At 32.0% G+C, this 13,597-nt stretch overlaps 1 protein-coding gene across 1 annotated transcript; it reads left to right on the plus strand.

Moving 5' to 3' along the window:
• The first annotated feature begins 2,283 nt into the window (after window positions 1–2,283).
• On the plus strand, window positions 2,284–4,474 carry LOC102598452 (auxin-repressed 12.5 kDa protein). Its single transcript, XM_006343167.2, has 3 exons — window positions 2,284–2,475; window positions 3,249–3,498; window positions 4,147–4,474. The coding sequence occupies exons 1-3, from the start codon at window positions 2,373–2,375 to the stop codon at window positions 4,181–4,183; spliced, it is 390 nt and encodes a 129-aa protein (XP_006343229.1). The 5' UTR covers window positions 2,284–2,372; the 3' UTR covers window positions 4,184–4,474.
• The last annotated feature ends 9,123 nt before the right edge of the window (window positions 4,475–13,597 follow it).

Raw genomic sequence — 13,597 nt, forward strand, 5'->3', positions numbered from 1 at the left:
AAGAAGAGGTAAATGAAATTTCTAGTTCCAAATTAAATATTTATCTTTAACAAATATTTATATTGAACCAATTCAATTCATTATGAATATGTAATTTCAAATCATAACTGAATAGTGGAAATATATGTAGTAATATATACAACTTCTTGTTCTTGTATTTTTTCAAACTTGTTTTGAAAATGAATTCTAAATTTTAGTTAATGGTATGTTGGACTTCACTTTTTAAATTACGTGTTAAGTTATTTTATTGTATTCCACATTGTTTAGACTTCACTTTTGAAATCACATTGAGTTATGTTATTGTATTTATTAATTTGATATAAACACGTGATACCGATAAATTTCTAGAGAATCCCACGTAAATCCTAAATGAAGGCAAGTGTTCCATTATTATAAAGCAAAAGAAAAGGACAATATTTTAATCTGACAACTGACACTTGTTTAGCAACCCATAACCTACTCATCCTCTTTGGTGGGTCCCAAATTCATCCTTATCCAAAATTGATTTACCCCATCCAAAATCCTTTTTTTTCCCAATATTTTTAACAATTTTTTTTTATTCTTAAATTTCGCATATTTATATCTCATAAAGTATATTTAATTCTTTCACTTATATATAATTCAGAATTATTAATCGTTTCATTATTTACGATCACAACAACAACGATAATATACTTAGTAAAAATTATATAAATCCCGTAATAATATTAAGAGTTAATTATATTTTATTCCTATTATTTTTAAATTATAAAAAATTCTTAAAATTATAGGATTTCATATATACCAGGAAACTTGTGGATACATAGCTCACATGATGTATTCGACAGAGGATATCGATATATTTGAGAGGAAATTTTGTAATTTTTAAAAATGGTAGATGATTTTAAAGATTATGATAAAAATAAAATGTGTATTTATATAATATTTTCATATACGTAGCTAATGCGTGAACTAATTTATTTAATTTTATATAAATTTAAGTGTTTACTTATATAAGTTCAAAATTAAAGATATACTATCAACTAATGTCAAGTTAACGGATACTTTTATGTATTATACTCTTAATCAATTATATGTTTGGTTAAATTATCATGTCTCTCTATTTAAAGGTAAACAATATATTTCTTGCGCAAAAAGATAAAAAAGTACATATTTTAAATAATTTAAAATTAAATATGATAAGTCAACGGTATTTATTATCCACTTATCCGATTAATTCAGATCATCGTGTAATAACTAAAGATTAGGCGATATATTAGCACCAAAGCTCTATAAATTTAACCTAATTTTTTTTTTTCATTTATTGTTTTGGTATTATTTATTTATTTCTTAATAATAAATTAAGAGTTGAAAAATATTGAAGCAAAAAAGATGGTTCTAGATGGTTGGGATGATGTTATGGCTGGGCCTCGTCCTACTAATAGATTTCTAAAGGACCTCTCTATCAACACTTCTGGTAATCACTTTTTATATTACCTCCATAATGATGGTATTTAATTTTATTATATTTATTAAAAAAATATTACATTAGAAGTTTTAGATTCGAGTTCTTGTTTGAAATTCTTTTTCTAGTAGTTTCTTAATGGTTTGTATGCTTTGAGAGACGACGATGAAGATATTGAATAACAAATGAGACATTCGATGTTGAAATACTTTATTCTATCAGACTTCAATTCTTAATTTGATATGTTATTATTAATAGAGATTGTGGTGGGGTGATATTTGTATTCCTAATTAGAAATTATATGTTTGAATTATGAATATACCAAAAAACCTTGTTAAAAACGTTAATACTCAAAAGTAGATCTTTCCGTATAAGTTTAAATTAATCAAGCTGAATAAAAAAATAAAATTATGAATTCAAATGAACTCGTAATTAAAAGGCTATATTTACCGCGGATTTCTTCATCAATCTGGAAATTTAAGAAAGGGAAAAAAATTCCATAAACTATAAGATAAATATCCACTACTAATATAATATATATATATAAGAGGGACTAAGCACACACGTCTCGATCGATCGACGTGTGTGCTTCCTGGAAATAAAATTTAAGTTCGAGGATAATTTAGTTATTTTAGATTTATTATGACTGCTTGCATATTAAAACTCTCAAAATATCATATGTGCCATATATATTATTTAAAAAAATAAATTAAAATATTATAAAATTAAAACAAATAAAAATAATATATATATTAGGCCTGAACTTGTCCATACTTTTGTGTCTAAAACATAATTTACAAAAAGAAAAGAAAAGAAGAAGATATTTTTTATACATATACAAACAAAACCTCTTTTATTTATACTTCTACTAGGTAAACAACCATTTTTACATTTCAGAGTTAAAAGAGAAAAGAGAAAAAAGAAAAAGATGGTGTTAATTGAAAAGCTTTGGGATGATGTTATGGCTGGACCTCAACCTGATAAAGGCCTTGGCAAACTTAGAAAGTCCATTACTCTAATCCAAACTCATGGTAACCTTTTTATAATATATGATCCTTTTTTTGTTGTTGCTATATTTATGAACTAAATTAGAACTCTTGTATAATTATGATAACGATATATCAGTGTTATTTCACAAGTGAGATCTGAGAAAGATGATGTGTATGTGAATTTTATTTTTATGTTGTATAGATAGATTGACAAGTAGAAAGACTGTTTTTTTGATAGATCGACAAGATTCATACTATCTTTTTATAATATATGATCTTTTGTTGTTGTTATTTTATGCACTAAATTAGAACACACTTGTTTATGATAACAATATATTAGTGATTTCATAAATGAAGTCTGAGAAGGATATTTTGTATATAGATTTTACTTCTATTTTGTATAAGTAGATTATACAAGTAATTTTATTTTTTTGATAGATCGACAAGACTCATGCTACCCTGTATCTAATATATGACCATCTTTTTTTTTTTTGGTTGTTGTTATGTTTATGCACTAAACTAGAACAATCTTGTTTATTGATAACAATATATCAATGTTAACTCATAAGTGGAGTCTGTGAAATTTTATTTCTACATTGTATATAGGTAGATTGAATAGATCAAGAAATTTTTTTCGATAGATCTTCGATAGATCGTGAATTAGATTTATGGTATTCTTTTTATAAAATATGATCATTTTTTGGTTATATATATGCAATAAATTATATTCTATTATAGAGATCTAGTTAAAATCACAAATAAATTTTATTTTTATTTTTTAATTTCTTTAATATTCATTGGGTTAATGATTTTAGGCGGGGAAGGAGGAGAAGGAGCAAGCAAGAGCTACCAAAGGTCTTTGTCTATGCCGGGCTCGGGCTCAGGCTTATCGAGCCCGGGGACACCAGGAACCCCAGTGACCCCAAACACTTACTCGCCATCGGCGCGTAAAGATAATGTGTGGAGGAGCGTGTTCAATCCGGGGAGCAACATTGCCACCAAGAGAATTGGTGCTGAAGTCTTTGACAAACCGTCTCACCCCAATGCTCCCACTGTTTATGATTGGTACGTCCTTTTACCCCCTCAAAAAAAAAAATCATAATCAATTTATAACTGTCAGTTGAATGAGGTTTTTTTTCGTCTCACAAGTATTGAAATTCAAATCTTACAAAAGGTCCACATACTTTGGGTCCTATCTATTTGTGAGATGAAAAAAAAATCTCGCGCAAATATTATTAGTTTGTGAATTGTGACACATAAATCATAAAAAATACATAAGAATAATAAACAAGATGAATATATGCTTTTGATGTAATGACAATTTATTTTTAAATGATAGTGTAAAGTTGATTTTTAACAATAGGTAATTCCTTGTGACGAATTTGATATGATAACTTGAAAAATAGAATAATAATTTACTATATAATTTAAATTTCTTAACACAAAAAATCATAAATAGATATTACTAAACAATCTTATAATCTAGTGGTATCAGTTAGTAGGAGAACTTAATAATTTAATATTAACGTACGAGTTCCTTGTGACGAGTTTGATATGATAACTTGAAAAATAGAATAATAATTTACTATATAATTTAAATTTCTTTAACACAAAAAATCATAACGAGATATTATTAAATAATCTTATAATTTAGTGGTATCAGTAGGGGAACTTAATAATTTCAATTAAATTCCTTTATTGATTTAATGGCAGGCTCTACAGTGGGGATACCCGATCCAAGCATCAGTGAAATGAAAGAATAAGAGATTTTGGATCGTGACAGAGCGGTATCTGAATAATGTTACATGTAAATAACGTATTTTCCTTTTAATGTACAAGTTGCTATGCTACAGAAACATGGAGATTAATTAGTGGATGTTAATCCTATGTTTTCTGTCAATGCCTTATTATAAGTATTAATTAACTAGTACTAATATATGTGTAATTAGGTTTTGATGAAAGCTAACTTGAGTATATTCAGTGGCTTTCTAGCTACTGCTACTACTATTATATCCATTAGTAGTACTATAATAATTAAAAAAAAAACTATAATGTTGTTTTGCTATGTATTTTGAAATAATAATAATAATAAGTTTATTGTGTATATATATATTTTTTATGGTAAAGTGATTATCTATTTCTGTTTATATTCGAATTCGATAGATAATGAGTTGATTGTTTTGTTGTTTGTATTATTGTACATGTTGATTTTCTTAATGGTTAGTATTTGTTGCTCTCTCCTGATTAGCGTTATTTGTTTTGATATTTTATTGTCAATTTGTCATGAAACACGAATTTATCAATTTGGTGTTTTTCATGTGTATTAGAACATGAATTGATTTTTTGAATTTAATGACGAATTATGATGGATTTATTAGGTAACTAATGGTCATCGTGAATTGTAACTAACATAGTTTATTTTAATGGTCATCGTTAGTCGTAAGTAACATAATTTATTTTTGAAATTTTGAGCTCATAAAATATGATTTATGAATGTAATTGTGTTTCGTATACATTAATATATGTTATTTATTATAAATATAATCTAAATATATATCACGTCGCGTAATTTTTTCAAAACTTATGAGGCTCTTATGTGCACGCTACATTTGTGGGCCGGCATCAAAGTTTGGGTCGTTGCAATCTGGGCCGTCTTGTTTGGTTAAGAGAAAAACAGAGTTTTCTAATCAAATATTGTCTCGATTTTAATTTATGTGACATTGTTTGACTTGATACAATTTTTTTTAAAAAAAGTTTAAAAATTTGTTTTAAAATATTCCTTGACTACTTATGTAACTATAAATCATTTTATTAAGGGTAAAATGAGAACTTAAAGTTAAATTTTTTAATTATAGAATGATGACATTTTTTTTGGGACAGAATATAAAGAAAATTGTCGCATAAATTGAGACAAATAGACTAAGAATTTTGCAAATAGTTGAGAATCTTACTAGCTTAGTTTTTTGGTTATCTGAACTCCTACCTTGTTGGTGAGAGGTTGATTTCCAGGTATAGGGATGACAATATGGGAGGGGTGGGGAGGGGGGATGCACAGCGGGTTTAAAGCTATGAGGGGCGGGTGAGGCGAATTTAAAATTGTGTGGAGCGGGGAAGGATACGGAGCGGGTTGAAGTGGTTTTTAAAAAACTAACGTCGGGTGGGTTGCAGGTCTATGTGGGTTTATGTGACTTCAAACTTAATTTTAACTTTTTACATGTTATAAGAGTGATAGAGCATTATCATAATTTCTTTAAAGTTAGTAAAATATTCAAGATAATACATAAAAATGGTTCAATCAAAACTAATACAATTTCTTATATGCTTCTCATTTGACCTCTAACAAACAAATTTTTAAGTCATTATCTATTAAGTTAATACAACTTAATGGAAAAATAAATTTGTTTTTATGAATTTAATTTTTAGTATCGAACATAACTAGAAAAGAAAATTATTAAAAAATTTATGTGGAGCGGGTTTATGCGGGGCGGGTTAAAAATGAAAAAAATTATTGTGCGGGTGATTAAATTTTTTGCGGATAAAGCTCAACCCACCCATCTACGTTCCGCACCGCTCCATTGTCATTCCTACCCAATATAATCCCTCTTTCATTTCCTCTTCCCCACCCCCACCCCCAATTTTCATTATTATTTTTTAAAAAAGTTTGCAAATAGTTTTATTGTGATCCCTCTAATATAAAAATTCCACATAAATTTGAGCCTTTAAGTTTGCAAAAATTAATTAATTTCATTGACGATATATTTCTTTTATAGGCATAATACATAGTTTTTAGACTTAATAACTAAAACCTAATTCAACACAAATTGTCTATTATCTATCCCTTACAATGGAGACACTGTATATGGAAGACAATATATGGGTACATCTCTATTGATACATTAGTGGTGTTTTGTCGGTGCTGAGCACGGATCCAATATTCTAATAGTAAAATAAAAAAAATTATGAATATTTAAAATTTTAAACTTTAATCGTGAATTTGAATATATAAATTGATATTTCATGAAATGTAATATATATAAATTTGAAATTACATAAAAATTATTATAAAACATAATAATTAACAGATTAAATTATTTAATATGCATAAAAATGTACCAATAAAAAAACTTGATTAAATCTTCAAATTTTAACTCTATTACATAAATTAGAACGAAAAATACGTACAAAAAGATTGAGAAATTTTTCACTAAAATAAAACATGAAAACATTTCATTTATAAAAATACAAGATAACTATTTGGTGATAAAAATTAAAATACAATGCAAAAGTAGAATTGCACGTGGCACTTACAGGCAAGGCAGTAGAGACGTAATCTTTTAAATACCAAAAATGCCCTTATGATAAAGAAAGGGTAAAACGCGCTTGTCGAATACGATTTATATGTAATATGTGTTTCTTTCTCTTTTGCATGCTCAAGTCTCATTATATGATAGGTTTTATAAAAGGTATAAGTAGGTCGACATGATACACATACAATTTATCGAGGACATGATTCTAGATAAAATGATATGACAAAGTCGATAGTTAGGGTAGAAAGCTAGTAATAGGTAATCGAGAATTATTTAGTTTTCCTCGTGTTCTTTGATTTTATTATTACCTGTTTTTTTCTTAACTTTGTTTATCATACTATTTTTTGTTGTTGACTTTTTTTCTCCATTATTTTTTATTCCATTCGTTTTAGTTTCTTTGGTTAGTTTTAATTTGACATGGATATTTAACCATAGCTAAGGTCATAACGGACGTCCATGAAATCTTTTTTCAAAAATGACGTCGGAATTCTGGATCACAAAAAATTCATGGACTATAGCACACGAAAATTGGCAAAATGGGGGGTTTACCTGCTTTGGAGCTCGTTTGACCTTGAAAATGGGCAGGTTTGGCCGTGGGGACCAACTGGCTCCATAGCTAAGGTCTTAACGGACGTCCATGAAATTTTTTCGCAAAAATGATGTCGGAATTCTGAATCACCAAAAATCCATGGACTATAGCACACGAAAATCGATAAAATAGAGGGTTTACCTGCACTGGGCTCGTTTGGCCTTTGAAATGGGCCGGTTTGGCCGTGGGGACCAACTGGCTCCATAGCTAATGTCTTAACGGGCGCCCATGAAAAATTTGTGCAAAATTGACGTCGTAATTTCGGATCACCAAAAATTCATCGACTATAAGACACGAAAATCGGCAAAATGGGGGGTTTACCTACTCTGGGGCTCGTTAACCTTGAAAATGGGACGATTTGGCTGTGGGGACCAATTGACTCTATAGTTAAGGTCTTAACGGACGTCCATGAATTTTTTTGGCAAAAATGACGTCGGAATTTTGGATCACCTAAAATCTATGGACTATAGCACACAAAAATCGACAAAATAGAGGGTTTACCTGCTTTGGCTCGTTTGACCTTTAAAATGAGTCGATTTGGCCGTGGGGACCAACTGGCTCCATAACTAAGGTCTTAACGAGCGTCTATGAAAAATTTGTGCATAATTGACGTCGAAAATTCGGATCACAAAAAATCTATGGACTATAACACACGAAAATCGGCAAAATAGGGGGTTTACCTGCTCTGGGGCTTGTTAACCTTGAAAATGGGCCGGTTTGGCTGTGGGGACCAACTGGCTCCATAGCTAAGGTCTTAACGAACGTCCTTGAATTTCTTTGGAGAAAATGATGTCGAAATTCTGAATCACCAAAAATTGGTCGGTTTGGCCGAGGGACCAATTGGCTCCATAGTTAAGGTCTTAACAGACGTCCATGAAAATTTTTGGCAAAAAATGACATCGGAATTTCGGATCACCAAAAATCCATGGACTATAACACACAAAAATCGACAAAATGTGGGGTTTACCTACTCTGGGATCGTTTGACCTTGAAAATGGGCCGATTTGGCCGTGTGGACCATATGGCTCTATAACTAAGGTCTTAACAAGCGTCCATGCATGAAATTTTTTGGCAAAAATGATGTTAGAATTCTGGATCACCAAAAATTCATTGACTATAGCACACGAAAATCGTCAAAATGAGGGGTTTTCCTGTTCTAAAGCTCGTTTGACCTTAAAAATGGGCCGGTTTGGCCGTGGAGACCAACTAGCTCCATAACTAAGGTCTTAACGAATGTCCATGAAATTTTTTGTTAAAAATGACGTCGGAATTCCGGATCACCAAAAATCCATGGACTATAGCACACGAAAATCGTCAAAATGGGGGGTTTACCTACTCTGGGCTCATTTGACCTTGAAAATTGGCCGGTTTGGCCGTGGGAACCAACTGGTTCAATAGATAAGGTCTTAACGGACGTCTATGAAAATTTTTGGCAAAAATGATGTCGAAATTTCGGATCACTAAAAATTCATGGACTATAGCACACAAAAATCAACAAAATGGGGGGTTTACCTGCTTTGGGGATCGTTTGACCTTGACAATGGGCCGGTTTGGCCATGGGGACCAACTGACTCTATAGCTAAGGTCTTAACGGATGTCCATGAATTTTTTTGGCAAAAATGACATCGAAATTCTGGATCACCAAAAATCCATGGATTATAGCACACACAAATTGGCAAAATGGCAGGGGTAGGGGGGGGGGTTACCTATTCTGGAGCTTATTTGACCTTGAAAATGGGTCGGTTTTGCCGTGGGGACCAACTGGCTCCATAACTAAGGTCTTAACGGACGTGCATGATAATTTTTGGACAAATTGACGTCGAAATTCTGGAACACCAAAAATTCATAGACTATATCACACGAAAATCGGCAAAATTGGGGGTTTACCTTCTCTAGGGCTTGTTTGACCTTGAAATTGGCCCGGTTGGGTCGTGGGGATAAACTTTCTCCATAGCTAAGGTCTTAACGGACGTTCATGAAATATTTTGGAAAAAATAACGTCGGAATTCTGGATCACCAAAAATCCATGGACTATTGCTCACGAAAATCGGCAAAATTGGGGTTTACTTGCTCTAGGGCTTGTTTGACCTTGAAAATGGGCCAATTTGGCCGTAGGGACGAACTGGCTCCATAGCTAAGGTCTTAACGGACATCCATGAATTCTTTTGGCAAAAATAACATCGGAATACCGAATCACCAAAATTCCATGAACTATAGCACACGAAAATCGGCAAAATAGGGGGGTTTACCTTCTCTAGGGCTCATTTGACCTTGAAAATAGGCTGGTTTGGCCGTGGGGACAAACTGGCTACATAGCTAAGGTCTTAACGGACGTTTATGAAAACTTTTGGCAAAAATGACGTCGGAATTCCGGATGACCAAAAATCCATGGACTAGCACATGAACATCAGCAAAATGGAGGGGGGGGGGGGTTTCTTGCTATGGGCTTGTTTGACTTTAAAAATGGGTCGGTTTGGCCGTGGAGACCAACTGACTCTATATCTAAGGTCTTAACAAACGTCAATGATTTTTTTTGGCAAAAATGACTGTTGACACCCAATTTTGGACCTCCACATTATAGATTAATCATCGAGTTTCTTCAATTTAAAACAATTTTTAAAATAATTAGTTATATAAAATCTAAAAATAAAATAAAATATAGTTTGCAAGCTATTTTAAATAGTTGTATTATTTTTATAATTTTATATAATATATATGTTTTATATAATTATGTATATAATTAGTATGTTTTAAGAACATTCAAAAATCATCTCAAAAAAAGATTTTTGCTTGATTAAGTTTAAGTTATGTTTTTATAATTAAGTTAATTATTTTATTTCGTTGACATTAAGAAGCTCATTAATTAATTTATATTAATTCGTCTTATTTAGTTTTTAACCGAATCACTAATTAGTGCAATTCAGTTAACTTCTTGAATTTATTGGCTATAATTGCAATCTATTTAGCCAATCTTTTCAATTGGAAATCTAACCACATTTTGTTTCCCTCTTGGACCCTTTTTAGATCAACTTTGGGTCAATTCCTTACCAGCAGCCCACTTCCCCTATAAATCCCAGCCCACTTCCTAAACCCATACCCAATTCAATACAACCATACATTGCATACAACAACTCATCAGCAATACCCAATACAGTACGCATACAAAATGACCCATGTACTCTTCGTTCTTCTTCCTTTTCACGCAGAAATAGTAATACCCGACCCACCCCTGCGTTTTCTTCTTCCTTCACAAAACCAGATAACCCCATCTCGTCCATAACCAGACGCCAGACGAAATCCCAGCGGAAATTGCGCTGCAAACCCAGAAATCTAGCCCAACTCCCCTGCAGAACCCATACCCTAGCAGCCTCAACATCACACCCTCACGTCCCCTTCTGCCCCTTTCGCGAAAGTCACTGTATTTACCGTCCCTTCCACTGTTGCCTCGAAAAGGAACGGGTAGATTCAAAATTCAAACGGATTTTACCCCCTAAATCTGTCGTTTCACCCCTCTATAAATAACCTCTTTAGTTTTCATTCAAGGGGGGCGAGCATAAGAAAAAGCTTTGAAGTTTGAGTTTCTTTGGCAATAGTCATTTTACACTTAAAATTTTATATTTAGTTCTCTGGTTTTAAGTTCCGAAAAGGTCGCCACTTAGATTTTCTTGGTTTGTTGTTCGTATTCGAATTTTGTGGTGGAAGAATCGCTGCCCTCCTTTGCTCGTCGTCTCAGTCGTTGCTCCAAGAAAGGTAATCTCGCTCCCTCTTACAGTTTTTTTCGATATGGCATGTTGTATGTTCAAGCTTTGGTATATATTTTGCTGCTAGATGTATATGGTTCCTCTTTTAGTGTCTTCGTAGTGTCGCTTTCTTGTGAATTTTTGGGCTGTAAGCATGAATAGAGCTTTGATAAAGTTCCTTTGATATTATATATTGGTCGTTATATTCGTTAGCTTAGTTTTGTATCTCCATAGTCAGTTGAGCCGCTGCCTCGTTTCACTCGAGATGACTTGATGTTCATCTTGTTTCAACTTAGGAATTACTTGCGGCCATGTGATCTGCTTTCTTCACTTGGATCGTGTTTAAATCTCGTAATTTTACTTAGTTTAGTCTTAATAGGGTGCCTCATTGAAGTGGTGATTCGTAGATTTATCTTTGAAGGTTTGATTACCATATTTGAGTTGTCGGGACCATGTTTGTTTAAACAATATTCCTAGTTTCCTACTTGATCATGTCTGCCTTCCTTTCCTCAGATTTAACATTAATTAAGAAATGGTGTTTGTTTAGTATTCATTTGGTTACTTATTAATGTCCAGAAGGGTAGAAAGTGCTAGCTCAGACTTGGATATAACATGAGTGGGCTGCATATCTCATTAGAATGCTAATTTTCTTTATTGTTTTATTTCTTTTGATGCTTTTAAATGTTCATGATTTAGTGCAGAGTAATTTGTTGATTTGTTAAATCTCTAGTTGTGGTATTTGTTTTAGTGAAAAGAGTAGTTTGTAGTTTTGCAACAATAGCATCCATATGTGTCCTATAAGAGGTATGGTGATAGCTTCTTAATAACATTATGTTTTTCCTTTAAATGCATGCTTTACATGGTGTTCTTTTATTCAATATTAATACTTGAATATTGATACTAGTTTGATTCATTTGCTTTTAAATTAAATAGATTTAAGTTCCTCTTGCACAATGCCTTACTTGTGAATGATGAAGTCTAAAATGACACTACTGTTTTGCTAGCTCAACTTGAATACAACATATATTTTCTTTTTCATGTTTAGCTTAGCAATATCTTTTAGAATATCTAGTTTTAGTTTGCAACTTATCTTCGTGACATGCATATTGGTATTTGTCTTTTCTTTGTTTTCATAGGTTAGCTACACTATTATATAAATTTAGGTAGGATGTGCAAAAGATTATTGTTTGCTTTATTCCCCAAAGGTTGTTACAATCTTCTCGGATATGAATATTTAGTTGTCCCTCTTATTTGTTATATACGAGTATGTGTGTGAATCTAATTGCTTTCTCCTTTCTCTTTATGCATGAATCCCATCCGGATGAATCCATTTTGACTCTTTCCCCTACATCCCCGCCGAGCTATGCTCAACTTCTCCTTTGAGTCATCCTCGTCAATGTCCGAAGAAATTGGAAGCTAAAACAGGTCTTGGAAAGCGGAAAAAAGGTCTGTATATATTAGATATACATTGGTATACAACAACTATATACCAAAATCGGGATTGAGCCAAAAGCCCAAATCAGCAGCGAGTTTGGCCCAAAAAAAGGGGACCAAATTCATTTCTCATTTGCCTTTAAATTATTTAATTGTTTTTATTTATTGTTTGTTTTATTATCATTAACTCTAACTTTAGAATTGTTACTTAGCTTAATTAGATTCCCCAAAAAATGAGTTATTTCCTTTGTGTTGGTTTAATTTTAATACATTTCATGTTTTTGTGTTCATTTATTTTAGGGCTAACCCATCGGTGGCCACCTAAATTTGGCACAATTTTTCACTTAGACACCTTAACTAGGCTTTGTTCATTTTAGACACCTCATGTCATGCCCAACTGTGTCATTTTGACAATTTTTCGACAATCTGCCAAATTTGTAAGGTGTGTGTCACACACTCGCTGATGACGTGTCAAAGTGATGAATTAAATAAAGACACATGACATATATATAAAAAAAATTATTAAATGATGAATCTTGAGTAGGAAAAAAACTACCAATGACTCATTGACATGTGACATTTTCTTTAACTAAATAATTTTAAATAAAAAACACTTTTAATAAAAAGAAAAGTATACCCACACCACCCCCAAATTGTCTTCTCTACTACCCACCCCCACCTCAAACCCCAACCCCTCTCTCTCACTCAGATTTTTCTTCTCCACCCACCACCACTCCCGACCCTCCCCCACCCAAATGTGTCAAAAGAAGAAGCTTTTTGTTTGTTTGTTTTTGTCACTTTATGAATGTTGTGAGATAAGAACGTCTTTCTTCTAATAGATTGATGTTTGAATGCTTGATTTGGTGAATGTGGTAATGCATTTGCTTGACCTTTTTGGGGTTTTTTTTCTGTTTCTTTTTTGCTGGATTTCTGGGTCAATGCAAGTCAAAATTTGGTTCTTTGGTACATAAATATGGAGTCCCAAACTTTCTACTAAAAATTATATAGCTTATCTATTTGATTTGGACTTTTTCTGTGATTATGATGTGAGAAGGCATACAAATGGATTGGAACGCTAAAATTGTTTGTTGTGA

The sequence above is a fragment of the Solanum tuberosum genome, unplaced genomic scaffold (assembly GCF_000226075.1).
Source record: "Solanum tuberosum cultivar DM 1-3 516 R44 unplaced genomic scaffold, SolTub_3.0 scf00039, whole genome shotgun sequence".
Taxonomy (NCBI): Eukaryota; Viridiplantae; Streptophyta; class Magnoliopsida; order Solanales; family Solanaceae; genus Solanum; species Solanum tuberosum.

Coding starts and splice junctions, on each gene's coding strand:
- LOC102598452 (XM_006343167.2), top strand. CDS start 2,373: ATGGTGTTAATTGAAAAGCTTTGGGATGATGTTATGGCTGGACCTCAA. Junction 2,476..3,248: donor TACTCTAATCCAAACTCATG/GTAACCTTTTTA, acceptor TAATGATTTTAG/GCGGGGAAGGAGGAGAAGGA. Junction 3,499..4,146: donor GCTCCCACTGTTTATGATTG/GTACGTCCTTTT, acceptor ATTTAATGGCAG/GCTCTACAGTGGGGATACCC.